The following is a 25,015-nucleotide window of genomic DNA, read 5'->3' as shown; positions in this document are numbered from 1 at the left end:
CATCTGTAAATTCCTCAGTGTAGGCCTTTTAACAGATAAGAGACTTAGCTTTTAACATAACCACAAAATCACTATCAACCTCTACAAAATAATTTCTTAAAATCTAATATCCAGTTCTGCATCTGCTTTCCCAAATTACCTCAGCAACGTCTTTCATAGCTGCGTTCTTGAATCAGGATTCAGACAAGATCCTCGCATCACACATGGCGGACGGGCTCCTGAAGCCCCAAGAATTTGAAACAGTCCCCTCGGGTGTCTGTGGAAGAAACCGGGTCACTTGTCACTTGTCCTGGGTGCAGTGGCTCGGCGTGGCAGGGTTCCGCTGCTCTCCGGACAGCCTCACCTCCCCGACATCGCTGAGTGTCGCTCAACAGAGCCACAGCCTGCCCCCACTCAGGGTCACGTTGTGCGGCGAGAACGTGAACTGGGTGGTGCTGGTACTTCCTCTTCATCCCCTGCAGAAGCACAGAGCATGCAGCTTGTCTCCCTTCTAGTGATGTTAACGTTGAACACTGTTTTAGGCTGTGCTAACCTGACCGGATACAATTCACCTGGGGAACAGGGCGGGGGTGGGGGTGGGGTTATCTCCTCCGTCCTGACCCGACCCTGCTTGGTCAGAGTGTCCCGCCTGCGTGTTTAAAAGGCTCCCTGGAAACACTGGATGGTGAAGGTGCTGGTTCCCCACCTATTGGCGCGTGGGACGGAGCAGGCCAGCCCGCACGCCTGGATGCCGGCTTCAGAGGCTACGTCTGCTCGCTCCGTGCTCCTTTCCTTGCAATGAGTCAACCCCAGCAGTGAGCAGATCCCAAGCTGTGCTGCTCCTGCCCAGGGCAAGGTGACCTCCCCTCTGACCTTGCTGTCCCCCACCCCGGGAGGCAGCCGCCAGGAACGGCAGTCTCCCTTGTACAGGAGGAAGCTGCATAGCTGCTAAGTGGCAGGGCCGGCTGTGAGCCCAGGACTCCGCCATTTGGAACAGGCCCACAGGGGTTCTGTCACCTCACCCAGCCAAGCACAGAGCTCTCGGTCTCGGGGCAGGTGAAGAGTGTGCGCCAGTGGCCTTAACGCAGGGTGCAAAGTTTTCAGTGCCTACAAACAGTTCCCGAGAAACTGCCAGGAGGCTGCCAAAGAGGAATCCTTCACCGGCAACTGAGGAAATCAAGGAAGGCTTCCTGAAAGAGAGGGGCATTGAGCTGAACTTCAACAGCCTGAGGTTGGCCGGCGCCGCGGCTCACTAGGCTAATCCTCCGCCTGAGGTGTCGGCACACTGGGTTCTAGTCCTGGTTGGGGCGCCAGATTCTGTCCTGGTTGCTCCTCTTCCTGTCCAGCTCTCTGCTGTGGCCCGGGAAGGCAGTGGAGGATGGCCCAAGTGCTTGGGCCCTGCACCCGCATGGGAGACCAGGAGGAAGCAGCTGGCTCCTGGCTTCGGATCAGCGCAGTACACCGGCTGTAGCAGCCATTTGGGGGGTGAACCAACAGAAAAGGAAGACCTTTCTCTCTGTCTCTCTAACTCTGCTGTCCAAAAAAAAAAAAAAAAAAAAAAAAAGCCTAAGGTTGATCCAGGGAGAGGGGACAGCATTAGCAAAGTGCTTTTTGAGGATTGGGAGAGTCACTGAGACGTGAATGCCAAATACGGAGGCCTAGGGAAAGGAAAGGAAGTGACAAGGCGCAGGAGGGCAGCTGAGTGGACGGCAGGGGCCTTGCCCAGAGGCCCAGGGCCTCGGGGGAGCACGCTGAGCTGGGAGGCCAGTCCTTGCCCAGCTCAGCACAACCCTGCCCTGCCGGGAGCGCGTCACACGCCCCGCCTTGTTCATCTTTCCCCATCCTCACCAAGAAGGCACTAGCATTCCCTTCGTTTGTCAGGGGAAGAGGGTTCACATGTCATACTGCCAAGACACGGCAGAGCTGGGGTTCAAAGCCAGGCAATCTGGCTCCCAGAGACCCCACTCCTGCCCGCCCTGCTGCCTCTTGGGGAGTGAAGGTGCTAACAGGCCCTGCCCTGGAAGCAGGGGGTCTTCCCCAGAGCAGGCCGGGCCTCGCCTCCTCACACCTCTGCTTTCCCTTACAAGCTCGGGAAGTCCCGCCGCACCTGCCCCTCCCTCCGTCTCCCCACCGGAGCCCTCCTGGGTTTCTGTGCAGTAGGGTGCCAGCTCCCGGCTCTTCTCTTCCGTCTGGCCTCTGGAACCAGTCCACAGCCCCCTGGCCTCTGGGGTCACTCCTGTTCCCTGCAGAGCCGGGCAGAGGTAGCAGGCGCAGGCTGAGGACGGAGGTTGAGTCTCCCAGATGCTCCGAGCCCTGCTCCTGGTGCCCTGCAGAGATCCCTGAGGAGGAGACAGAGGCCCTGAACAGCTTGTCCCAGGTCCAGGAACAGGCCAGGAGCAGAGCCAGGGCCGGACCCCAGGAAGCAGAGCTGCCTTCCGCTGGCTCTAGCAGCCGCCTCGGTTTGGGATGGAGCTCAGAGATGAGCTCACACCTTCCCGCTGCCAGGAGGACCAGGACCTGAGGGAGGAGCTGGGGGCGGCCTGGCCTCCTCCTGCCAGCACGCCCTTCCCCACCAGAAGGCCAGCCCCAGGCTTTTGGCCAACCTTGCACTGATCTTGCCCATCCTCCTCCCTTTCTGTTGCTCAGAGGTGGCTTCGCTGAAGACACTGGTGATGTCAGCAGACAGGCAGGCACGCACTTCCCACTGCGTACGCCCCAGGGGGTTCTTGTCCCTTCCTAAGGCCTCAGCCAGGGAGGCCAAATGATTCCCATCCCCACCTGACCCTCCCTGCACTACAGTAAGGCAACTTTGCCAGTGATGCTGGCTGGGGCCAGGGTGGGCAGGATTCCAGAGCAGCTCCTAGGGTTCTGGAAGCCTCCTTGGACTGAGAGGTGGCAGAAATGGGCTGAGATGGACCTTGAGACCAGGAGATAAGAGGCAGTGCTCAAGGGGGTGTGCGAGTGCCAGGGGTCGCAGCAAGCAGGGGTCTGTAATCAAGCAGACAGGGGTCAGGCCTGTGGACACCACGCTCTGCCCGACTCCCTGCCCCTTGATTTCTTTTCCAAATTCAGGACTTCCCTGCCCTAGGCCTAATACAGAAGCAGCTCAGGGGAGCTGGCTTTAAGGGAGCTGCTTGCTGGAGCCCCACTGGCCCTGTGCTTCCTTTCCGGTCAAGGGGCTTGTTCCAACAACCAAACTTCTGTCTTACATGACAGCCACCATCAAATGCCACACCACCTTTACGTATGAGCAGGTGGTCTTACTCAGTTCTCATGCAACACTTAGGAGTCAGGTGTAACATCCCCTTTTTACAAATGAGGACACTGACCTCCTGGCCAAGTTCATAAAGCAGGTGGGGTAAGGGTAGAGCTGAAGATGAAGGTGTCCCTCCCATTCCGGAGCCCATGCTCCCAGCCACGGGCCATGCTGCCCCCAGTTCACACTCCAGATCCTGTGTGCCACTGTCGGACCTGGACCTGTTTTCACGTGCACTTGAACTCCCACCCTCATCTTGGCCAGCAGTTTGGTTCTTCCAGGACCCAGGTCTTGCCGACTTAGAGCTGCACCACACCCAGAAGCCCACCTGCCTTGGGTCCTGAAGCTGAGTGCCCGTGGCTGCTCCCAGGACTTTGTTTGTCCCCACCACCTCCATCCACCCGGGCTCAGACCTTTTTCATCTCCCAGCTGGATCCTGGCACTAGCTTCCAAACTGACCTCACTGGTCCTCTTGCCTTAGGTCTTGTCCCTCTCCATCCCCCGACCACTGAAGCCAGAGTGACCTCATCCTGCCATGGCCCTCACTCCCCACGGCCAAGAAGCTGACCCACATTCCTTTGTAGGGCATTACAGAGCCCCGCCTGCCAGCCTGGCTGACCTCACCCCCTGGCCCTCCCCCCTGCTTTGTTCCAGAGCCAAGTGGAATGAAACCGCTTGTCCCTGGACTTGTTTAGCATCGCCTCTGCCAAGAATGCCACCCCACCTCTCCTCCTCTCCCACCCTCCCGACTGCCTGGGTACCTTTCAAGACTTGAGCTCCGCTTGTGCAAAGCTGTCCCTGAATATCTTCCTCAAGGTCTACATGGGCCCTCCCTCTGCAGAACCCCCTCAGCCCTTACGGACGTGGGTGAAAGCACTGGGACAGTTGCTCAGTGTGCTCCCCTCCCCACATCCCCCACTGCAGCTGGAAAGCAGGGGCTGTGTCCGATGTCCCTGCCTGTCCCCAGTGGCCAGCACAGGGCCTGGCACAAGGCATGTGCTGTGTCTGCAGGAGAAGTGGATAGCCTGATACCTAACTGGGTGCCCTGAGCACCTCCCCATGGCCTTCTCCACAGGGAATGACCTCTTCCTGGTGGCTGTGCATGAGCTGGGCCACGCACTGGGACTGGAGCACTCCAATGACCCCAGTGCCATCATGGCACCCTTCTACCAGTACATGGAGACGCACAACTTCAAGCTGCCCCAGGACGACCTGCAGGGCATCCAGAAGATCTATGGTGAGTGGGGGGCTGGGGTGGGCTGTGCTCACAAGCGTCCCCCAGCAGCACACTTGGGAAGCCTAGGCGTGAGTCTGGGCTGCGACTGGGAGGCATCCCAGGGAGGCCCACCCACTCCCTCTTCTCCGCACCCTCTGTGCTGCAATCCCTTCCTCTGCCACAGGGGGACCAGGCGCTCTCACGGGCGCTCCCCTGGCCAAGATCCGCACATCTGTCCTACAGTGGTTCAGTGTGATGAGCATTATAACCAGAGCGTTGATCTCACACAGGTGAAAAGTAAGACGCTAGGCTGCTCTCTGAATGAAAGGCCGCCTGCGTGCCTCCGGCAGGTCAGGTCGCGCTGGTGTGTGAGGTCCCAGTTCTGCCCAGGTCAGTCGAGACGGGCTTGTCCACACAACTCAGGCCCCGCCTCCACAGGCGAAAGACAGAGGACAAGTGAAGGACGTGGGTCAGGAGCTGGAAGCTGTTTTGAGAGTAGAATGGACAAGATCTGACAAATCAGACGTGAGGGTGAGAGGAGTCAAAGAAAGGTCAATGCCAATGCCGAGGTTTCAATCATGGGCAACAGGATTTACCAGTCATCAGTCATGTCATCACTAACCACACGTGGCTATTTGAAAGTTAAATGTTAATTAAGACACAATTAGGCCGGTGCCGCGGCTCAGAAGGCTAATCCTCCACCTAGCGGCGCCAGCACACCGGGTTCTAATCCTGGTCGGGGCACCAGATTCTTTCCCGGTTGCCCCTCTTCCAGGCCAGCTCTCTGCTGTGGCCAGGGAGTGCAGTGGAGGATGGCCCAAGTGCTTGGGCCCTGCACCCCATGGGAGACCAGGAAAAGCACCTGGCTCCTGCCATCGGATCAGCGCGGTGCACTGGCCGCAGCGGCCATTGGAGGGTGAACCAACGGCAAAGGAAGACCTTTCTCTCTGTCTCTCTCTCTCACTGTCCACTCTGCCTGTCAAAAAAAAGACACAGTTAAGGGGCACAGCAGGTTAAGCTGCTGCCTGGGATGCCCACATCCCGTATCAGAGGGCCTGGTTGAAGTCCTGGCTACCCTGCTTCCAATCAGGATTCCTGCCAGTGCACCGGGAGGAAGCAGATGATGGCCCAAGTATCTGAGTCCCTACCATCACGCGGGAGGCGCGGCCCCAGGCTCCCGGCTGACGCACGCATCCGGGAGGTGAACCAGCGGATGTGGAGATCTCTCACTCTGCCTTCAAGTAAAGAAATAAATCAACCTTTTTTAAAAATAAATCTTCAGTTCCTCAGTCACACTAAGAACAAACTGCTCACTCTGAGTGCTCCGTAGCCACACACAAACGAGGCCAGGGCTGCCCCATGGGGCCGTGCACACACAGAATACCTCTGTCATCACCAGGAAGGTGGACAGCTCTGAGGGTCCCCAAAGCCATGAACTTGTGTGAGCCCCCCCTGAAGTAGGGGTCCTCAACGTGGCTGCTGACGGAATCACATTGGGATTCTAAGGCAAAATGCAAACACCTAGCCCTCACCCCCTAAGGATTTGCCTGCAGTTGGTTTCGGGTGCCTCCTGAGAGTCTGGAGATTTTATTTGTTTAAAGATGACAGAGTTACAGAGAGATCTCCCATCTACTGGTTCACTCCCCAGATGGCCACAACAGCCAGAGCTGAGCCAGGCTGAAACTAGGAGCCAGGAACCAGGCGCTTGGTTCTTGGTCTCTCCGTGAGTGGCAGGGGCCAAACCACTTGGGCCATCTTCTGCTACTTTCCCAGGCCATAAGGCAGCAGCTGGATCAGAAGTGCAGCAGGGGCCAGTGTTGTGGCATAGCAGGTGAAGCCACCACCTGCAGTGCTGGCATCCCATGTGGGCACTAGTTCAAGTCCCAGCTGCTCCTTTTCTGATCCAGTTCCCTGCTAATGTACCTGGGAAAGCAGTGGAGGACGGCCCAACTGGTTGGGCCCCTGCATCCATGTGGGAGACTCAAAAGAAGCTCTTGGCTCCTGGTTTCAGCCTGGCCCAGGCCAAGCCATTGTGGCTATGCAGGTAGTGAGCCAGCAGATGGAAGACCTCTCTCTGTCTTTTCCTCTCTTTATAACTCTGCCTTTTAAATAAATACAATAAATCTAAAAAACAAACAAAAAAGTGAAGCAGCCAGGACTTGAACCAGGGCCTGTTGTAGTATGCTGGCATCACAGGCGGCAACTCAACCTGCCACGCCAGCCCCAAGAGCCTAGAGTTTCAGAAGCTTCCTCTGCTGATCCTAATGTACAGCCCGAGATGAGAAGTGCCAGCTCAGGGACAAAAGTGCGGAGAAAGAAGAGGCCCCAGGGACACTGCAGCCTTTACAGTGGACAGGGAAGTTTCCAGCAAAGGAGGCTGACAGGGAACGGCCCAGCAAGGAACAAGAGAGTGCCGCAGGGCCGCAGGAGAGAGGACAGGCTTTCAAGGGAAGTGCTTCTCTGATCTTGCCGCTCAGCAAGGGGGCCTCAGCCCAGCAACCCTGGCTTTCCAGGAGAGCTCTAGGAAATGCAGAATCCGAGCCCCCCCCCCCCCCCCAAGTCCTGAGTCACCATCGGCCTGCTGTGCAGATCCCGGCTGAGTTCTGTGCTCACCAAGCTTGAGTAAAGTGAGCCCTAGACTTGGCAACATGGGGGTCTCTGGTGATCGTGGCCAAGCAGAGTGAGTGGGTGACGAGGCAGAAACTGTAGTATTGAAGTGGGTGAAGAATGAAGGGGTGAGACTATGGTGCCGGTGTGTGTAGGGGAGCGGAGTAATAGGGCCCGAGACGGTGATCCTAAGGAAGGGCGTGTTTGCTGCTGTAACTGGAATGATACCAGATGGGAAAGATGAGTGTCCCAGCTAATGACTATTTTCTTTTTTTTTTCTTCCTCAATAAATGGGGGAGTGAAATTGGGGAGAGGGGACAGGAGGCTGGCAGGTGACAGCTTTGACTTGGAGCTGCCTGGGTGATGACGAGGCAAAGGCGGGGGAGGCGGGCGATGGCTGGTCCCTCTCTAAGATGCAGCCCTCTCTCCAGGACCTCCCGCCGAGCCTCTGGAGCCCACGAGGCCCCTCCCCACGCTCCCTGTCCGCAGGATGCACTCCCCATCCGAGAGGAAGCATGAGCGCCAACCCAGGCCCCCTCGGCCCCCACTGGGGGACCGGCCGTCCACGCCAGGCACCAAACCCAACATCTGCGATGGCAACTTCAACACAGTGGCCCTCTTCCGGGGCGAGATGTTCGTGTTTAAGGTAGGGCCCGTGGACTGGCAGCAGCCGGGCAGTCCTCCCTGCTCTTTCCCCTGCCACAGAGCCAGGAAACCTCCCGCCCTAAGATGGAGCTACTGTGGGGCCTGGGTGGGAGCCAGCCCAGCGGCCACGACTTAGGGTCTCTTCTCGGCTCTGCCAAGTGAATCAGCTCATGTCCAGGAGGCAGAGGGGAGAGAATGAAGATCCCGCACCTTCACAGGGTGAACGCGGGGGAAGGTGCTGAAAGTGGCTTCGGGGCTGTGACCTTGAGCAAGTCACCTCTCTTCTCCGGGCCTCAATTTCTCCGTCTGAAACATGGGGGAGTCTCTGCTCTAACAACTGGGGTGGGTTGGTGCTGGGGAGGGGGGTGCCTGAGGGGAAGCTGTCCATGGAACATCCAGTGTCGCTCCCCGTCTTCGTGGAGGAACGACGCAGGACCCTGCGCTGTTCTTTCGTCTGCTCGGCCCTCCCCGGGTTTGCTGCTGGTTCTTCCCGGGTTGGCTACCGTCCCTTCCACCTCTGTGGAAGGGCGGTTCCCCCTGCCACATTCCCCACTTCCGCAGGGGAGCGGCACACCACCGGCCGGCTCTCTCGGGGGCTGCACAGGTGTTCCCCTTAGATGTTCCTGGTGCATGTTGTCTCTCTCCTCCTTTATAGTCCTCTTCCACCAATCCCAACTCTGCTACCCACACGCTGAGCGCACTGCTCTCCTGCAATCAGGAGCAGGTCCTACAGTTTATTGGTTGAACTGGAGGCAGCTGTGTAGAAGCTGTTTTCCTCCTCTCCCAGCGCCATTCTGTGGAGGAGCAGATGCATAGAATAAGTCTTAATTCCAGTAACTCAGTCTAGTCCGGGTTGCTCCCCACAATCCAGGACTGCCAGGGCAGCAGCCCCATGGTGTGCCCGTGTCGGGCTCTGTGACACACAGTTTGAAATGCGGGATTCTGCTTGGAAAATACCTTTAGGATGGGTTCTATGGGAAGGAGGGGAAGATGGCGCCCAGGGAGAAGTCCCCACAGTGCACGGAGACTCGGCCATCCCCACAGGGAGTTCTGCAGCCAGAATGGCCTATCAGTCATCCCACGTGGGACCGCTTGCCTCAGTCGGTCACTGGTATGGGGAAGGGCGTGATCTTGGGAGAGGCTTTCCAAAGCTGAGGCCATCCCCAAAGGGCCTGGCAGTGACCACTGCCTGCTGGCCACCAGGCACATCTGCACCACGCTGGCTGGCTGAGTGGCTGCTCTGCTCCCCTCATGGAAGCCTTTCCCGTGAGCCTCCAGCACGAGCAAGAATCGGGCGACACGCGCCAGCCCCAGCCCTGGCTCTCCCTGAAGGGCTCTAGGTAAATCATTTGGCCTCTCTGACGACTGTGTGCACCTCAGGTCAACTTAGTTGGGAAAGCCAAAACAAGCTCCAAAAACCAGACACAGAGTGCCGTGAGAAACGCCAGGGAAGGTATTAGTATTTTCCTGCCCTTCACAGGTCATGTTCCTTCCCTGCACTCGCTTCCCTTTGATCCTCCCAACTGAGCTGGGTGTAGGCAAGTCTGGGTTTCATCATCTCCACTGACACACAGGAAAACTGAGCTGCTGGGAGATGACAGACCTTGCCCAGACGGCTGACCAGCCAAGGGCAGCAGCAGGGAGAAGAGTTTTTACTGGACTCTTGGGTATTTATTGCCATTTGTTCAATAGGGGCTGTGCGACCCATACTGTTCTAGGTACTTCTTCTGTAATCTCTTATTTGATCCTGCGTCAGAGCCATCTGCAGCTATACAGAGCCTAAGTGACTCTCTGCTGCCCTCATGTGGCCACTCCAAGTACCAGCACTCTCCTGTCTGCTGCGTGTCTCATGGTCCGTCTCGCAGCAAGAGCCACCAGAAGGCTTAAAGGAAGAATTACAGGAGCATCCTGTCTTCCTCTAGGGCCCCGGAAATTAGAAGAGTAGTGGACAGACTCCAGGCTGGGCTCAGGGAAGGTGCTGGGTTGAGTCTGAACCCCAGGGCTAAGATCACTGAGTTGAGACTCACAGCCTGCCATGCCTCTTTCTCTCCCCACTCCCACAATCCCCAGGATCGCTGGTTCTGGCGCCTGCGCAATAACCGGGTGCAGGAGGGCTACCCCATGCAGATTGAGCAGTTCTGGAAGGGCCTGCCTGCCCGCATCGATGCGGCCTACGAAAGGGCTGATGGAAGATTTGTCTTCTTCAAAGGTAAGGTAGCCTGTGCTGTGGGACCTGGGACAGTTCCCTGTCCTTCTTGGAAGCTCCTTTTCCCATCTAAACTGGAACGGGGGGCTGGGTGGTGGATGCCCCGCAAGGGTCCCTCTAGCCCTAACAGCGACACTGATCACCGACGGGACAGTCCCTATAGGCTGGTGAAGTACTCAGAGACTGAGACAGGAAGTGAGTGTGGAGCATCTGTATGTGCAAAGGTGAGGGGGGGACAAGGTTCACTCACATGAAGCAGAGGGTAGGACAGGCGACTGCAGGCCACTCTTCATGCCAGTTGCTGAAGAGCAGAGGGAGGAAGTCACACAGGCTGGAGCGGTCAAAGAAGCGAGGGCAGGGGGCACTAACGAGCCCACCCTGCTCAGCACTATGCTAGGTTGCTTCTCATTGATCCTCTTGACACGGGCCAGGCCCAAGCCGGGCAAGATACAGCGGTGAGACTTGAGGAGAATACTCTGGGGGACGCACAGCAGGGGTAGAGCAGGGGTGGACAGTCACCCGACGCCACGGAGGCCTCACCCTAAGAACTGAGACGTGGCCTGGAAAGGTTTGTGGGGGAACTGGGCCAGAATGCGACCTGGAGCTGGTAAGCCAGTGCTGGAAACCCATGCAAAGCTCTGGGCGGCAGAGGCCACGGGGCAGGTGGCCGCACAGCAGGGCGGAGGCAGGGAGGCCAACTTGGAGGTGGGTGCTGGAGTCAGAGCGCCATCCACAAGGCCCAACCCAGGCAGGAGCAGCGTGCTGGAGGGCAGGGGACAGCTGAGAGAGACTCAGACATGCTCCTGAGTGGCCGGGCACCAAGAGGGGAAGGAGTGAGAGGGCCAGAGATGATGCCAGGGTTTCCTGTTGGAGACCCAGTGGGCAGAAAGGAAGAGGAGGGGTTCCTCTGTGGTACAGTGGAGAACTCTGGGAAGCCAACTTGGAGCTGCCTAGGGGCTGCGGGAGCTCAGGGTCACTGGGCGGGTGCTCGGGTCCAGCAGGAGAGGGCTGTGCGCTGTAGCCTCAGAGCTGGGTGTCATGGGGCCAGGTGGAGAGTAATCTTGTGTGTGCAGTCACTGGAGTGGCTGAGATCACAGGCGGGGAGGAGCAGAGCCCGGGGCACCAGCTCCTGGCTGCTTGTCTCCAAGCTCTGCCTGGGCCCTGGGCCGAGGGGTCAGCCTCTGTGCTCTCTGACACCGGCCACGGGGAACACTGAACCTGGGCTCTTCCTGACCACAGGTGACAAGTACTGGGTGTTTAAGGAGGTGACAGTGGAGCCCGGGTACCCACACAGCCTGGGGGAGCTGGGCAGCTGCCTGCCCCGTGAAGGCATTGACACAGCTCTGCGCTGGGAACCCGTGGGCAAGACCTACTTTTTCAAAGGCGAGCGGTACTGGCGCTACAGCGAGGAGCGGCGGGCCACAGACCCTGGCTACCCGAAGCCTATCACTGTGTGGAAGGGCATCCCGCAGGCTCCCCAAGGGGCCTTCATCAGCAAAGAAGGATGTACGTAAGAGCTGGGCTGGGCTGGGCTGAGGCAGGGCGGGGGCGGGGCTGATCTTAAGTGGTTCTTTCTCCCAGGGCCCATGGCATACATTCAGGGTACTCAGGCTCGAGAACCATGTGGAGGAAACAACCGCCTCCTTTCTACCTGTATTCACACACGACTGCCTCCTGTCTACCTGTATTTACAAACGACTGCCTCCTGTCTACCTGTATTCACACACAACCACCTCCTGTCTACCTGTACTCACACACAACCACCTCCTGTCTACCTGTATTCACACACAACCGTCTCCTGTCTACCTGTATTCACACACGACTGCCTCCTGTCTACCTGTATTCATACACGACTGCCTCCTGTCTACCTGTATTCACACACAACCACCTCCTGTCTACCTGTATTCTGTATTCACACACAACCATCTCCTGTCTACCTGTATTCGCACACGACTGCCTCCTTTCTACCTGTATTCACACACAACCGCCTCCTGTCTACCTGTATTCACACACGACTGCCTCCTGTCTACCTGTATTCACACACGACTGCCTCCTGTCTACCTGTATTCATACACGACTGCCTCCTGTCTACCTGTATTCACACACAACTGCCTCCTGTCTACCTGTATTCACACAACTGCCTCCTGCCTACCTGTATTCACACCACAAAGTAATTTGCTTACCAGCTACCAAGGCCCAATCTTCCATCTGCAGGGATGATTCACACTTGAATTTTCCGACTGACGTCATTCCTTTACACAGCATTTCAAAAACAGCGGCATTCAGGGATTCCTCAACATATCCCATCTGAAATGCAATGGTGTATACAGGAAGTTTCACAGGGTTTGAGGGCGAAACTCTGAGGAGAGGAGCTTTACTTACAAGGCCTTTTCCAGGCATCTCCTGGAGGCCACAGGGGCTCACAGCCTGTCCCCTCCGCAGACCAGAAGCTTCTCTAGAGGAGAGGCTGGGTCTTGCTGAGTGCAAGTGTGCATCTGTGAGCGTCGCACACTTCCCTGCTGATCTGGCCCAAGCACAGACTCTGGACCCACGCTGGCTTGCACACCATGTACACCGACTATGAGTTCGGATAAATCACTAGTAAGTTTTCTCAGGGCCTTCATCTGTATCACATGGAGACAACTTATGATGACAGAACTTTATGAGGATCAGATTATGCAGAGCTCAGAATAACATCTGAAACAGTTTACGCATTGTAAGGTTTAGTCATCATCAACATCATCTTGTTAGTGTGTTTCAATTTATGCGGACCCGCAGGATTCACGCATTCATTCCACAGTCATTACAAAGAGCCAGCTTATACAGGAGGAGCTGGGGACGTGGCAGCGTCTTGCATAGTCCCAGTCGTAAGGTGCTAACAAGTGCTATAGGGAAATCAGTGCAAGAAAGCCATGAGGCAGAGAGGACTGGCTTGGAGAAAGGCTCCCTGAGGTGGCGTCTCCGCTAAGAAAGCCACAGGGGCAGGGCTGCTCTTTGTCGGCTGTCTGTGTACCCAACACCACACCCTTTGGGGGGAGCCTTAGAGATAAGTGACAGCAAGGACTTTGACCAATGGAAGTCCCAGTCAGGGCAGAAAACTGGCCAGTGAGAGAGTCTCACAGTTGCCTTCAGTGCCCTTGAGGCTGTTGCTGGGACCCTTACGGTAGCTGCCCAGGGAGTGACTGGCAGCACTGCCCAGCCTGCCCACCTTTCTTCCCAGCCCCTCCCCCAAAGGGCTACCAAAGACCCTGTATTTGTATTGCAAAACGTGTGCCAAACAAACAGAACAAACAAAAAAAACACTATGATAATTGAAGAAAGATGGTGTTTGAGCAATCAACATTTAAAATGGGGGCTTGATCTGACCCATAAGGCATGGAGGCCATGGGCACAGTATGACAGAGCTGTGTCCCCAGGCTAAGGGCCCTGTCTAGGTGTCACAATTTGTGTCTAGGTGACACAAATTGAACTATGTCCCAATTCTACTTAAAGATTTTGAGAGGCAGAGTTACAGACAGTGAGAGGGAGAGACAGAGAGAGGTCTTTCATCCACAAGTTCACTCCCCCAATAGTCACAACAGACGGAGCTGAGCCAATCTGAAGCCAGGAGCTTCTTCCGGGTCTCCCCCATGGGTGCAGGGGCCCAAGGATCTGGACCATCTTCTACTGTTTTCCCAGGCCATAGCAGAGCTGGATTGGAAGAAGAGCAGCCGGGTCTCGAACCGGTGCCCACAGGGGTTGCTGGCACCGCAGGCAGAGGATTAACCTCCTAAACCACAGCGCTGGCCTCCCAATCCTACCTAAAGCACCCCAGTGGTTTCCCAGTACCTTTGAGATGATGGGCAGGCCACCCTGCAGTTGTGTCCATGATGCAGCCATGCCCTGTACCCCCCCCCCACACACACACCAGTACCTCTCCCCCACGCTGACACAGCACCCTACGCCTGCTCACCAGCCCAGAGCAAATGTTGGGAAGTGCCTGGGAGTGGTGATGTTGGGCCATATTTTTGCAGATTACACCTACTTCTACAAGGGCCGGGACTACTGGAAGTTTGACAACCAGAAACTAAGCGTGGAACCAGGCTACCCACGCAACATCCTGCGTGACTGGATGGGCTGCAACCAGAAGGAGGTGGAGCGGCGAAAGGAGCGGCGGCTGCCCCAGGATGACGTGGACATCATGGTGACCATCAATGACATGCCAGGCTCCGTGAACGCGGTGGCAGTGGTCATCCCTTGCATCCTGTCCCTCTGCATCCTGGTGCTGGTCTATACCATCTTCCAGTTCAAGAACAAGGCAGGCCCTCAGCCTGTCACCTACTATAAGCGGCCAGTTCAGGAGTGGGTATGAGCAGCCCAGAGCCCTCACTGTCCACTGGGTCTGGCCATCCAGGACCCTCCTCACCAGGGTCTGAGGGGCAGCTCTGGCTGCTGTCCACTGGGGCCTGCAGGGCCCGGGTCGTACAGCTGAAGCAGTGGGTATGCTGGCCTAGGCTGAGTGTGGGGCTGGGAGTGATGGGGGCTGTGCCCCAGGGCAGGCTTTCTGTCCTGGGTAGACAACCCTCTACTCGAGGGAACAGGCCAGGTCCCCTCAGGAAGCAGGGACCATGCCAGGAGGAGCTCTGTGGTCACTGCATCCTGTGGTGTCCAGGAGGCACCACAGCTCCCTTCCTGACTGGGACCCAGCACCCTCTGTGGGAAGCCAGCACTAGCTCTCATCCCCCAACTGGGAGATGCCACCTGTCCCGGTCCCCTTTTGCCAACACCTGCTGGTCAGATGTCCCCCACACCCACCCTACTGTCCTCCAAGGCTACCAGACCCCTGCTGCCGATACAGTGGGCACCGAACCTGGGTTTCCCCTGCTGGCAAACAGCAGCTCCCTCAGGAAACCTGCTCCACTTGCCAGGGTCTCCTCCAAGACCCAGGATTGAGGGTCACGTGCTGCAGGCAGAGCTGTGGCCCAGCTGGATCTCACAGGGACCCAGCTGTCATGTCGTGAATATTTAAATGTCCTGTCACTACTATTTAAAGTCCCATTTTGCAAAGGTTGCTTGAGGCTTTAGGTGAGTTAAGAGAGGACTGTCTTGGTGATGAGGCTGGCATGGCGGCCCTCCCCCAGGCCATCAGGAACAAGGTGCTGCTAAGGCCATTCTAGCACCCAGACACCCAGTAGCTGGGGCCCCATGCATGGGTCTGAAGAGCTGGGACAGGCGCCGACCCTATTTCTACACACCGGTCCAAGTTTGCGGCTGCCCTCTTTTCATTATCCCTGTCCCTCTTCCACCCCCAGCCCTGCTCCAACCTATCACTTGGGGCCTCAGGGCCTAGCCTGAGTAGTTAGGCGGAGCAGAAACGGCCCCAGGGCCAACGCTGTTGGGACCCAGCCAACAAGCTGCAGTAAGGGACCCAGGGCAGCCTTCTGAAATGCTCAGAGCCCAGACTCCTAGCTACCTGGAGGCCACTCACTCAGCCCAGAAGCAGTGTTCACACCCTGAGCTTGGCCCTTGCAACCCAGCTCACTGGGCCCGTCTTCCCACACTGCTCTTAGGAAAAGGGCACCCCAGGCCCAGGGGCCTGCTCGTTTGACCTTCTGAGGCCCGCGCTTCACTTCCAGCAGGAGTCCTAGAGCTCAGCTTGCCCTACTCCAGTCCAGCAGAGGCCAGCACTAAGGAGCTGCCACTAAGGAGCCCCAAGCAAGACCAGTGGGCTTAGTGGTGCCCGCTGGCTCTCTGCCAAAGCCAAAAAAGAGGTGTCAAGCAGCCTTCAGGGTGCCGACAGGGTCTCAGATGCCACCCTCGCCCTCTGAGCCTGCACGGACCTGACCCCCACCCTGTGGCCTCTGGGCTTTGGGGTGGCTTACCCTGTAGCATAGATAGGGACTCCTGCTGCCCTGGGAGCTGTCTCGAGAAAAATCTCTTGTCTCAGAGGCACCTGTGTGGGTCCACTGTGCCCCGTCATTGTCATCCTGTTCTTTCTCATTTTGGCCAAGGGCAGGCTCCCTGGGGCAGGCGGGGAACAACTGCAGAGATATTAGTGACCCATAGGTTTGTATAGTGTTTTATACTTTGCGAAGCACTTTATTAGCTCACACCTGTCCACTCACATAAACTCATGCAGGCCCTGGGAGGCCAAGGGTAACTCTCACCGTGCCCTCAGATGAAGCACAGAGAGACTCTGTCCCTCGCCCAGGCCACCCAGTAGGCTGGCTGGGTCTCTGTCCCCCTCCGTGGACCTTCTAGGGTCTGAGATGCGCTGAGAAGTGTATCTCCTCCGTCCATCTCTCCTGGCCTCCTTGCTCCCTCTCTGGCCCTCTCCACTCCTCAGGTTGGTGCTCTCACTTCTGGAAAGCTCTAGGTGCCCCCAGGCTCCCCGCTGGCTCCTGGCACCACCTAGGCCAGCTGAGAAAGAGCAGATGGAGGGCGGCAGCCCAGGCTGCAGATGTCTGAGGGACACAGGGCCAGGCCCGGAGAGGGCTCAGCCTAGAGGCTTCCCATCTCGGATTCTCCTGCCTGTGGTCGTCTGTGTGTCCATCACCCCAGGACAGGGCAGTCAGACAGAGGGGTAAAGCACGAAGGGCCCAGAGCCCAGCTTCCCCTCAGCCTGGGGAACATCACAGCATTCCAGTGTCGGTCACATTTTAAACTGATCAGCCTTTGTATAATGTTTTTTAAATCATTTCTAAATAAAACAGAAATACAGAGTTGTGTCGTTTCCCTGGGATGTGGGAACAAAGATGCGGTTCTGGGGGAACAGGGTGGTGCTCCCCACATCGCACCTGCCAGACCAGCGGAGGGCGCAACCTCCCTTTAGGGTCACTGTGGTACGTGGGGCCGTGCTGGGACTGCCAGGAGGCCTGACCTGGTTCTGGTTCAGGCTGGGGAGGTTGTTGCCCCAGGCCCCAAACTGGGTCAGGGCTGAGCAAAAAAGTGAGCTGGGATTGGGTACGAGCTGGGATTGGGTACGAGCTGGAAGGCAAACAAATTCAGGGTTTGAGGCAGTTCGCAGCCCGGAGGTGGCGGCCCTGCTTCCAATCCCCTACGACCTCTTGCAATTTTCTGCCCGACACTGGGAGAGGAGTGAGGAAGACAGGGGGTCGTGGGGACAGGAGACCAGACCATGCCAGGGAGTCCAAGTGCAGGGACAGCTGCTGGCAGGGGACGAGGGGGGCGGCTTCATCTTCCAGCGGCCCAGTCAGTACCAGGAGGTGCAGGCGATGAGAAAACGCACGTCATCCAGCGGCCCCCATGCGCCGGGCTCGGGCTGCGGCCGCGGCTGCGGCTGCGGCGGGGGCCGTGGTTGCTCCGGGCCCTCCAGCGCTGCGGGTTGGGGCTGCGCCGGCTCCGGGGCGCCTTGGCCACTGCTCGGCTGAGCCCCCATGCCTGCAGGAACCGAAGCATTTCAGGATTGGAGTGGGAGGCAACTCCCCACCACCACCACCGCACCCCAAGCCCGGCCGGATCCCACCCGGCCCCGCCTAGGCCTCACCTTAACGGCAGCGGTCTTCAGATCCCACGCCCGGCGTAGGGAGGAGCTGGCGTCCTGACGTCACCCCGCACTGAACCCGCCCCCCAGCCGCTAGGATTCCAGGGGCGGGGCCCAATGAATGCGCCCAGACCGACCCACCCCAGTGACGCGAGGCCCCACCCCACACAGGACGTGCTGGCGGCGCCGAAGCCTCCCCCGGTGTCCAACGTGCTCCAAACCCACCCAACCTCCGAAGGCAAAGGGCCAGCAGCCTCCACCCATCTCAGGTCCGAAGTCACGAATGCTGTGAGGCCGAGTGCCCGAGAGTTAGCACAGAACCCATCCTCGGGCAGGGCAAAGTGTGGAAAATGGAGTACTTCCGGTCTTGGAAGTGAGGCCTCCCATCCCAAGGATGATGGGTGCGTTGTGTGTTTGTTAGTAAACTGGCATAGTGTTATCTGTGGCACTCTGTGGCTCGGAGGCCATCTTAGGCCCTGGCCCCCTCGCCACATTGCACAGTAGGCTTTGGTCCGAAGCTCCATGGCCCAAACACCAGTGTCAGCTCCACCCCCACCCTAGTGGGATTCTCTACTCCTATTTCCCTCCCCCACACCCCCCCACACACACTGTCTCGCCCTCTCCCAGGCTTCCCCAACCCAACAATAAACCTGTTCTCTAACTCCGGTGTTTGGTGTTTGGTGGCGGCCTTACAGTGTCCTTCCCGCCCAATATGCCCAGGTCCCTGGAACAGTGGGGAGGGCTGCACAGGCCTAAGTCACACATCACGTTCAGAACAGCTAGAAGCGACTGCCCTTTAATGGGAGGCACAGGACAGCAGAACTCTCATCCCGGAACCCAGGGCCTGCAGGCCAGCGTGACACAGCAGGTTTTTGCAGGAACAACAGATCTGGGAGACAGCACAAGTGGAGGAGGGCTGGGCACCCAGCCACTCGGTCCCAGAGAGCTCTCTGCCACCTCCCTGCCATCATCCGGTGCAAACTGGGTGTGGTATGGAGAGAGCCAAGTCCAGAGCCAGGAGCCCACGGAACAGCATGGAAGATGACTCAGGTAAGGCTGAAAAGAGAGGAAGCAGCACCATTAGGAGCCGATTCACAGGGCACACCTCACCCTCACCCACAGATCTTTTGTTCTAGCTTAGCCCTTAAAAGCCACATTCACAGCCCTACTTGGGCTCACCCAGGATCCAGGTCTGACCGCACCCCATGACTTGAGTTCAGCTTACAAGTGAATACTTAAAAAAAAAGACCAGAAGTAACTTTCTCCACTCAAGTGGGCCAACTTGCCCAGCTATTCAAACTTACCAATCACAAAGCAGAGCCTCAGGGCAAGCCCATCAAACATCAGAGTAAGCAACAGGGCGCTCAGTGAGGGCAAGACATGCCTGGGCCACAAGGGAGCGGCAGGACTGAGGCCAGAACTATGGCCTCCTTCTCCAGGGTGCTCCCTCATTAGCGCTAACAACAAAAATGGCCATGAATACAAGGGAGAAAAAGAGAGCTACTCAGTACGGATTGAATAAACGCATTGTTCCTGGAAATAATTATGTGAGTGATTACAAAACGGAAGTACGCTGTATTCTAATTGCCTGTCATCTTCACTTTGAGGCTTCATGGGCCCAAACACTAGGGTGCCTAGTGAGTTTTGTCTCTTGCTTTCCAATACCATTTCTTTCAATTATCTAACTGCACAGGCTAGGACCACCAGAAAAATGACGACCTGTGCTTGTGCCTATTGGCAGTTTTGCCTGAGTTTAATGACAGTTTCTAAAATTTGATCATCAAATGCAACATTTGCTATAGTTTTTAAGTAGGTACCAATGATCAAGTTATAGAAATTTCCTTTTGGTTCTTAGGTTGCTGATTTTTTTGTTTTGTTTTTTAGCTACATGACTTTGTAAATACCATTTCCCTTACAAGATTTTATATTCTGGGGCTGGTACTGTGGCGCAGTAGGTTAATCCTCCACCTGGGGCACCAGTATCCCATAGAGGCACAAGTTCTAGTCCCAGCTGCTCCTCTTCTGATCCAGCTCTCTGCTATGGCCTGGGAAAGCAGGAGAAGATGGTCCAAGTGCTTGGGCCCCTACCAGCTACACGGGAGACTTGTAGGAAGTTCCTGGCTCCCGGCTTTGGCCTGGCCCAGCTCCGGCCACTGTGGCCATTTGAGGAGTGAGCCAATAGATGGAAGATCTCTTTCTCTGTCTCTCCCTCTAACTCTGGCCCTCAGAGGCAGGACATAAGACTAAATTGCTACACTATGCTCCATCCTCAGGGAGCCTTGTTCACAGGGTTCAAGCAATATCAAGCAAATCAATGGATGAAGGAGGGAGAACGAAGGGAATTTTTATCCATGGTAAGTATGGAGTCTGCTACCTGGCACTTGTTCTACTTTGGAATTTCTAGCCTAACAAAGGCTCCTGTGCTGCCTGGGTGTGACATGCCCTGAGGAGAATCCTCCGCAGAGGATGGGAGAGGAGGCTGAACTACCTGGTAACTGCTGGTCTTCCAGAGAGAAGATTCTAAACCTCCCACCTTGGAATCGTCAGGGTGACAGCCCTTTGGGGTTTTTGAGTCTCAAAAATCCAGATTGTGAGTTTAATGCAATACCCACCAATACCCACCCCCAATCAGTCTAAGAGCTCCCTTAGGCATCTAGAGTCTCCAGGTTTGACAGTGGCCTTCCCGGCTTCCTTAGCCAACAGCTCTTTTCTGTCTCTGGCCTATTAGCTGGAGATACCAACACACAGGCAAATAGAAACCGCAAAGTGTGGTCAGTGATCAAATAAGCTGGACCACAGGAAAGGTCTGCCTACACAGGGAGACCACACTGAGTCTTCAAAGATGAGAACCAGAAGGCGCTCAGGAAATGCCCAACAGCTGCACCCTGGGGCTGCTCAGCAGTGTGCAGACACGCCCTCACACTTGAGAACCAGTGCAGGACCAGTGCAGTGTGGTTCTCCCTCTAGGTGGCATCTTCGTTCCCTACACCCAAAACCCATTTTGAGTTTCTTGCCCTGGGCAAAAGGAGAAGCTTCAGACACCTGTCAATGAGGGAATCCCGCATGCTGGTGGCGAGGGTGCTGGGCTGGCCTTCGTTCAGCTTGAAGACGCTCTCCACCACTGACAGCTCTGTGCTGGTTGTGTCCAGGCCACAGAAGGCACACCAGTCGTTCACCACCATGCCGGCAGCAATCACCTCACTGCCTCGGTTCACGGTACCCGCCTGCCAAGGGAGGGACGCAGCATGGGTTATGGCACGAAAAGCCAAAGTCTCTCCCAAACCTGGCTTCTTACATGCAGCCATGATCCCAAACCGCTGAAGGTAATGACCCAGATTCCCGGACACCGGACAAAGGGATCTGCTCAACAGCAGACGAGGCCCAGAGGACAGGAATGCTTACCACAAGCGGGACCTGAAGAAGAGAGGACAGCTCATCCTGGTCTTCAATTGAAGTCTTGGGATGCACCAGCCCTCCCTGATTGCTGAAGATACAGTAGCTTCCTACTAGCACCTGGTCAGCCACTGTCTGTCTGAAGACTTCCACCTTGAGCACATCAGCCAGGATTTCTTCTGTCTCCTATCAATCAAAGGTACTATGCAAAGGGTCCAGAACTTGTAGGCCACAGAATCAGAGACTCCTGATGACAGAACTACCCAGGGACTGCCTTCCCCAGACCCTCACTTACTGCTATGTAACTGTATATGGAAACCTCACTATAAGAAAGGAGGGGACACAGCTTAGAGCAGTCCAGCTCAGCTCTGGAGCGCCTACTACCCATGCTTGCCTCCAACAGCCAGGGGCTGGTCTGTATGACATCCTTTTCCCTCAAACCCACACTTAAGAGTTCAATTGTCAAACAGCTGTCCTGGCCCAGGCTGCAGGACTGGATGGTCAATCTCCCCAGTCCTGAGAGATTAATACCCTCCTCACTTTCTTTCTGGCATCGACCACACCGTGGAAAGCCTCTATTATCACTATTCCAACGAGCGCCTAAAATATAACAGCTCATGTAGAGAAACCATAGTGATACCCTTAAATCCTGCCTGTCGGCCAAGTATAAGGAGTAACCACTGACTAGGATAGTCCTGTGACTCTCAGGCCCAAACTGGGATGCCTCACCCTGTCCAGGTCTGGGTGGACCAAGGCCACGTAGTCATTGCAGGTGGTAACATTGCCCAGAGCCGAGAGTCGCTCCTCCACCCGCCGAATCTGCACAGAATCTGGGAGGCAGTTGCGAATGTGTTGCAGCTCCTGGTCAGTGGTGTTGTTGGGCACCAGGAGGCCATGCCTGTTCCCTGGAGAGACCCAAATTGAACACTGGGGCAAAAATGAATATGAACACACAAAATGGCTCCTAGTACTAGAGGATACAACCTAGCCCAGCCCAGTCAGCTATCCCAAGACAGTTTCAGACCCACTTCACCATCATCAACCAGCAGGGAACAAGACTAGCAGAAGGAAGGGCTCTCAGCACTAGTTACATATTCTGCTACTTAAAAATTCAGCTAACACTATGTACCTATCAAATGACTGAATCTTAAAAACACTATCAATACAAAGTGGCGCCACTGAAACTTTCTTTTCCTCTGATAGGAACATGAACTGGTTAGCCACGTCAGATCATCATGACATCATCTACTGCACCACTAGCATAGAACCAGGGCCTATGCCGGTTCCACTGCTAGGCATTACACATCCAGCAATACTTTCACTAAAAAACATAGCAGCACTATTCCTGACAGACCAAACTGAAAGCTACCAATAGAACAGAACAGATGAGCGCATTGTGATATACTTACACAAAACGTATCACACAAGAATGAAGAAACTACAAATACACTGTGGTAACCATGGCCAAACCTCCCTCTATCATGCAAGACCACACCTCTGATCTTCTGAACTCCGAGTTACACCCATCATAAAGGGCTGGCACCATGGCTCACTAGGCTAATCCTCTGCCTGCGGCGCTGGCACCCTGGGTTCTAGTCCCGGTCGGGGCGCCAGATTCTGTCCCGGTTGCCCGTCTTCCAGTCCAGCTCTCTGCTGTGGCCCTGGAGGGCAGTGGAGGATGGCCCAAGTGCTTGAGCCCTGCACCCCATGGGAGACCAGGAGAAGCACCTGTCTCCTGGCTTTGGAACGGCACAGCGCGCCGGCCGTGGTGGCCATTTAGGGGGTAAACCAATGGACAGAAGACCTTTCTCTCTGTCTCTCTCTCTCTCTTACTGTCTAACTCTGCCTGTAAAAAAAAAAAAAAAAAAAAAAAAACACACACACACACACACACACACATTAAGGGCCAGATTGAAATTGAATCCTGTCCAAACTTGCTTCTCAAGCCCTAAGGGTGTTTTAACTGAATCAGAAAATATTTAGAACAGGAACAGACTTCTAGAGAACTGCACCCTGCAGAAGTAAGAAAGAAAGGGTGGCAGTAAGGAACACAGGTCCGCTTGAAGAAAGGACCAATGGCCGGAGCCAAGAGGGCTGGGGGTCGGGACACCACTCAGTGACTTGGTAAAGGGAACTTAAGAGTTACAGGTAGCAAACAGGATGGCCCGGATCTCACCAAGTCATTTCAAAGAGACAGGCAGGCATGCTGAGACAGAGGTGGTGGCAGGGGAGGGTCAAGATGCAAATGTTCTACCCTAGGTGTGGAACTTGGTGAGTCAATCATGTTCGCCCAGTACTTCCTACTCCTCGTCCCAATGTCCTCACAAGAGTGAAAGCACTTAGTGCTACTTGCTAGTACTCTCACGAAGGCTCTGATGTCCTTGATCTGCTGTCACTCAGACAAGATCCCACCCAGCGCCGTCTCTAGCTCCCGGAGACAAGGAACAAAAGCCTGGAAATGCCGAGGTCACTCCGAGACCCCTCCAGGGGAATGACTGACGGTGCGTGGAAACCCCTCTGCCTCCCTCGGCACCCTTCACCTGCCTTACCCACACACATGCGCCCGATGATGCGACAGCCGGCGATGGACGCGTGCACCACGGGGATGGTATCAGAGAGCTCGCCCTCGAACACGCTGTAGGGACACGGGCTCGGTGGTCAGGGGTAAGAGGGGCCAGTGCCCTCCCTCTGCGATCTCCCGGCTCCCCGCCCCGACACTGCGGGCCCTGGGGCTCCCACCGCACCTGTAGAAGTTCTCTGATCCTCCAATGGCCACCAGGCAGTAGGTGTTGGTCAGTTTGGCAAAACAGCCGATTTCACAGTTGTTCTCGAATGATGCCCGGACCGCCATGAGGCCTGCGGGACTGTGGGGCAAAGTTCAGGACCGGCGGATTCTTTTCCGCCCCAGATCGCCCCTCCTCGGCCCCACAGGCCGCGCCGGGACCCAGCCCAGCTCGGTCCCTCAGACCCGAGTCCCTCCCACCGGACCCCTCTAGTCTCTCCGGCGCCCCCACTCCCCACCCCGCCGCGGGGAGCGGAGCTGACAGACCCTTCCAGCCCCTAGTCACGCCAGCTCACCAAGTTAACTGCAGTCTCCACACGCGGAACCACCCCTTCTCGTGCCTAAGTAAACTTCCGTTTCCGCCTCGGCCCAGGGAGACTTCCGGGAGAATCCGGCGTGCCCAGCCACGCATGCGGCCACTCTAGCTCCAACCGCCAGGAGGCCTCTATGGTAACAAGTGGTCTGGCCTCGCCCAGCTTGGCCACGCCCCTGGCGTGCTCTCATTGGTTCGTTCGTTTCTGCCTTCATTCAGTGAAGGTTGAGGGCGAGAAAGAGCCAGGGGTGTCTCCCAGAAGACGGATTGACGATGGAGGTATTTACTGAAGGAGGAGGGGCAGGTTTGGGCCAAGGGGTCCGAAATCTTGATCTGGAACCCAGGGGACAGTGAAGGGCTGAGGAATGAAAGTTGGGGCTGAAGTCTGGGCTGGATGGGTGTCCAGTAGCGAGGAGAGAGAGACTAGGACGAAGAGGCCAGAGAGTTGGGAAGTCGGGCTGCGGAAGGCTTTGGTTAGACAGGAGGCTGGAGGGGAAAGGGATCCAGGGTGAGCAAGGATGTGGGGGCCGTGCCCTCTTCCTGTGGACTCTGCACTCACTCCACAGCCCCTTTTTGTCCCCAGCTCAATGGTGTCGGTCAAGGGCCCTACTCTCCCGGACTGCAGTACTTGGCCCACATTTTGTAGGATCCATGAAAGCCCCAGGGTCTCCCGGAATGCCACACTGAAGCCGAGGGGGTTGGAGCCCCTTGCCACCGTCCTCTCCCCGCCAGGGCACCCTCTGTAATTGGCCTGAGCGGTGCCCTTCCTCTGCCCCCGGCGTGCAATCCCATAACTCCACATTCCTCAGGATCCACCAGGCTGCTGGGTCACAGCCGGCTCTGCCTTTGTTGCTTTGATTGGTGGATCCTGGCCCACGGGCAGGGGTGAGCTCAGGAAAAGCATCCACAACTCATCACAACCTGTGCTCCAAGACGTTTATTTTTTTAAAAAGATTTGTTTCATTGCTATTTGAAAGAGTTATAGAGAGGCAGAGAGAGAGAGAGAGAGAGACAAAGAGATCTTCCATCCATTGGTTCAACTCCCCAGATGGCCACAAAGGCCCAGGCTGGGCCAGGCTGAATCCGGGAGCCAGGAGCTTCATCCGGGTCTCCTACTGGGTGCCTACTGGCACTC

At 56.5% G+C, this 25,015-nt stretch overlaps 3 protein-coding genes and 1 long non-coding RNA gene across 5 annotated transcripts in view; 1 reads left to right on the top strand and 3 right to left on the bottom strand.

Moving 5' to 3' along the window:
• MMP24 (matrix metallopeptidase 24) overlaps window positions 1–16,610 on the top strand; it is a 49,200-nt gene extending 32,590 nt beyond the window's left edge. Inside the window, exons 5-9 of the mRNA XM_051846145.2 lie at window positions 4,311–4,472; window positions 7,490–7,704; window positions 9,774–9,912; window positions 11,149–11,415; window positions 13,923–16,610. Of these exons, the coding sequence (XP_051702105.1) occupies window positions 4,311–4,472; window positions 7,490–7,704; window positions 9,774–9,912; window positions 11,149–11,415; window positions 13,923–14,260 (1,121 nt within the window). The 3' untranslated portion in view covers window positions 14,261–16,610. The remainder of the gene's footprint in view (window positions 1–4,310; window positions 4,473–7,489; window positions 7,705–9,773; window positions 9,913–11,148; window positions 11,416–13,922) is intronic.
• Window positions 8,152–12,228, bottom strand: LOC138844311 (uncharacterized). The gene is made up of 2 exons (XR_011379929.1): window positions 12,093–12,228; window positions 8,152–8,497 (listed from the first exon to the last, which is right to left on the bottom strand). It is a non-coding gene; the product is annotated as an uncharacterized lncRNA (long non-coding RNA).
• On the bottom strand, window positions 15,962–17,471 carry MMP24OS (MMP24 opposite strand). Its single transcript, XM_070051903.1, has 2 exons — window positions 17,396–17,471; window positions 15,962–17,289 (listed from the first exon to the last, which is right to left on the bottom strand). Exon 2 carries the CDS (start codon window positions 17,285–17,287, stop codon window positions 17,102–17,104), a length of 186 nt encoding a protein of 61 aa, XP_069908004.1. The 5' UTR covers window positions 17,288–17,289; window positions 17,396–17,471; the 3' UTR covers window positions 15,962–17,101.
• Window positions 17,472–18,172: 701 nt separating this feature from the next.
• EIF6 (eukaryotic translation initiation factor 6) lies at window positions 18,173–24,020 on the bottom strand. Of its 2 annotated transcripts, none has more exons than XM_008256063.4 (7): window positions 23,864–24,020; window positions 23,530–23,649; window positions 23,335–23,420; window positions 21,515–21,690; window positions 20,795–20,971; window positions 20,435–20,616; window positions 18,173–18,448 (listed from the first exon to the last, which is right to left on the bottom strand). In XM_008256063.4, exons 1-7 carry the CDS (start codon window positions 23,977–23,979, stop codon window positions 18,439–18,441), a joined length of 867 nt encoding a protein of 288 aa, XP_008254285.2. In that variant the 5' UTR covers window positions 23,980–24,020; the 3' UTR covers window positions 18,173–18,438. The 2 variants fall into 2 exon arrangements, with proteins under 2 accessions (XP_008254285.2, XP_008254287.1); XM_008256065.4 differs by having other exon boundaries at window positions 23,835–23,870.
• Between the last annotated feature and the right edge of the window lie 995 nt (window positions 24,021–25,015).

The sequence above is a fragment of the Oryctolagus cuniculus genome, chromosome 11 (genome assembly GCF_964237555.1).
Source record: "Oryctolagus cuniculus chromosome 11, mOryCun1.1, whole genome shotgun sequence".
NCBI lineage: Eukaryota > Metazoa > Chordata > Mammalia > Lagomorpha > Leporidae > Oryctolagus > Oryctolagus cuniculus.
Note: the sequence above shows the minus strand (reverse complement) of the source record. Positions and strands in the feature narration are given on the sequence as shown.

Coding starts and splice junctions, on each gene's coding strand:
- MMP24OS (XM_070051903.1), bottom strand. CDS start 17,287: ATGGGGGCTCAGCCGAGCAGTGGCCAAGGCGCCCCGGAGCCGGCGCAG.
- EIF6 (XM_008256063.4), bottom strand. CDS start 23,979: ATGCGTGGCTGGGCACGCCGGATTCTCCCGGAAGTCTCCCTGGGCCGA. Junction 20,972..21,514: donor TCCACCCAGACCTGGACAGG/GTGAGGCATCCC, acceptor TTTGATTGATAG/GAGACAGAAGAAATCCTGGC. Junction 20,617..20,794: donor TTCTTCAGGTCCCGCTTGTG/GTAAGCATTCCT, acceptor CTCCCTTGGCAG/GCGGGTACCGTGAACCGAGG.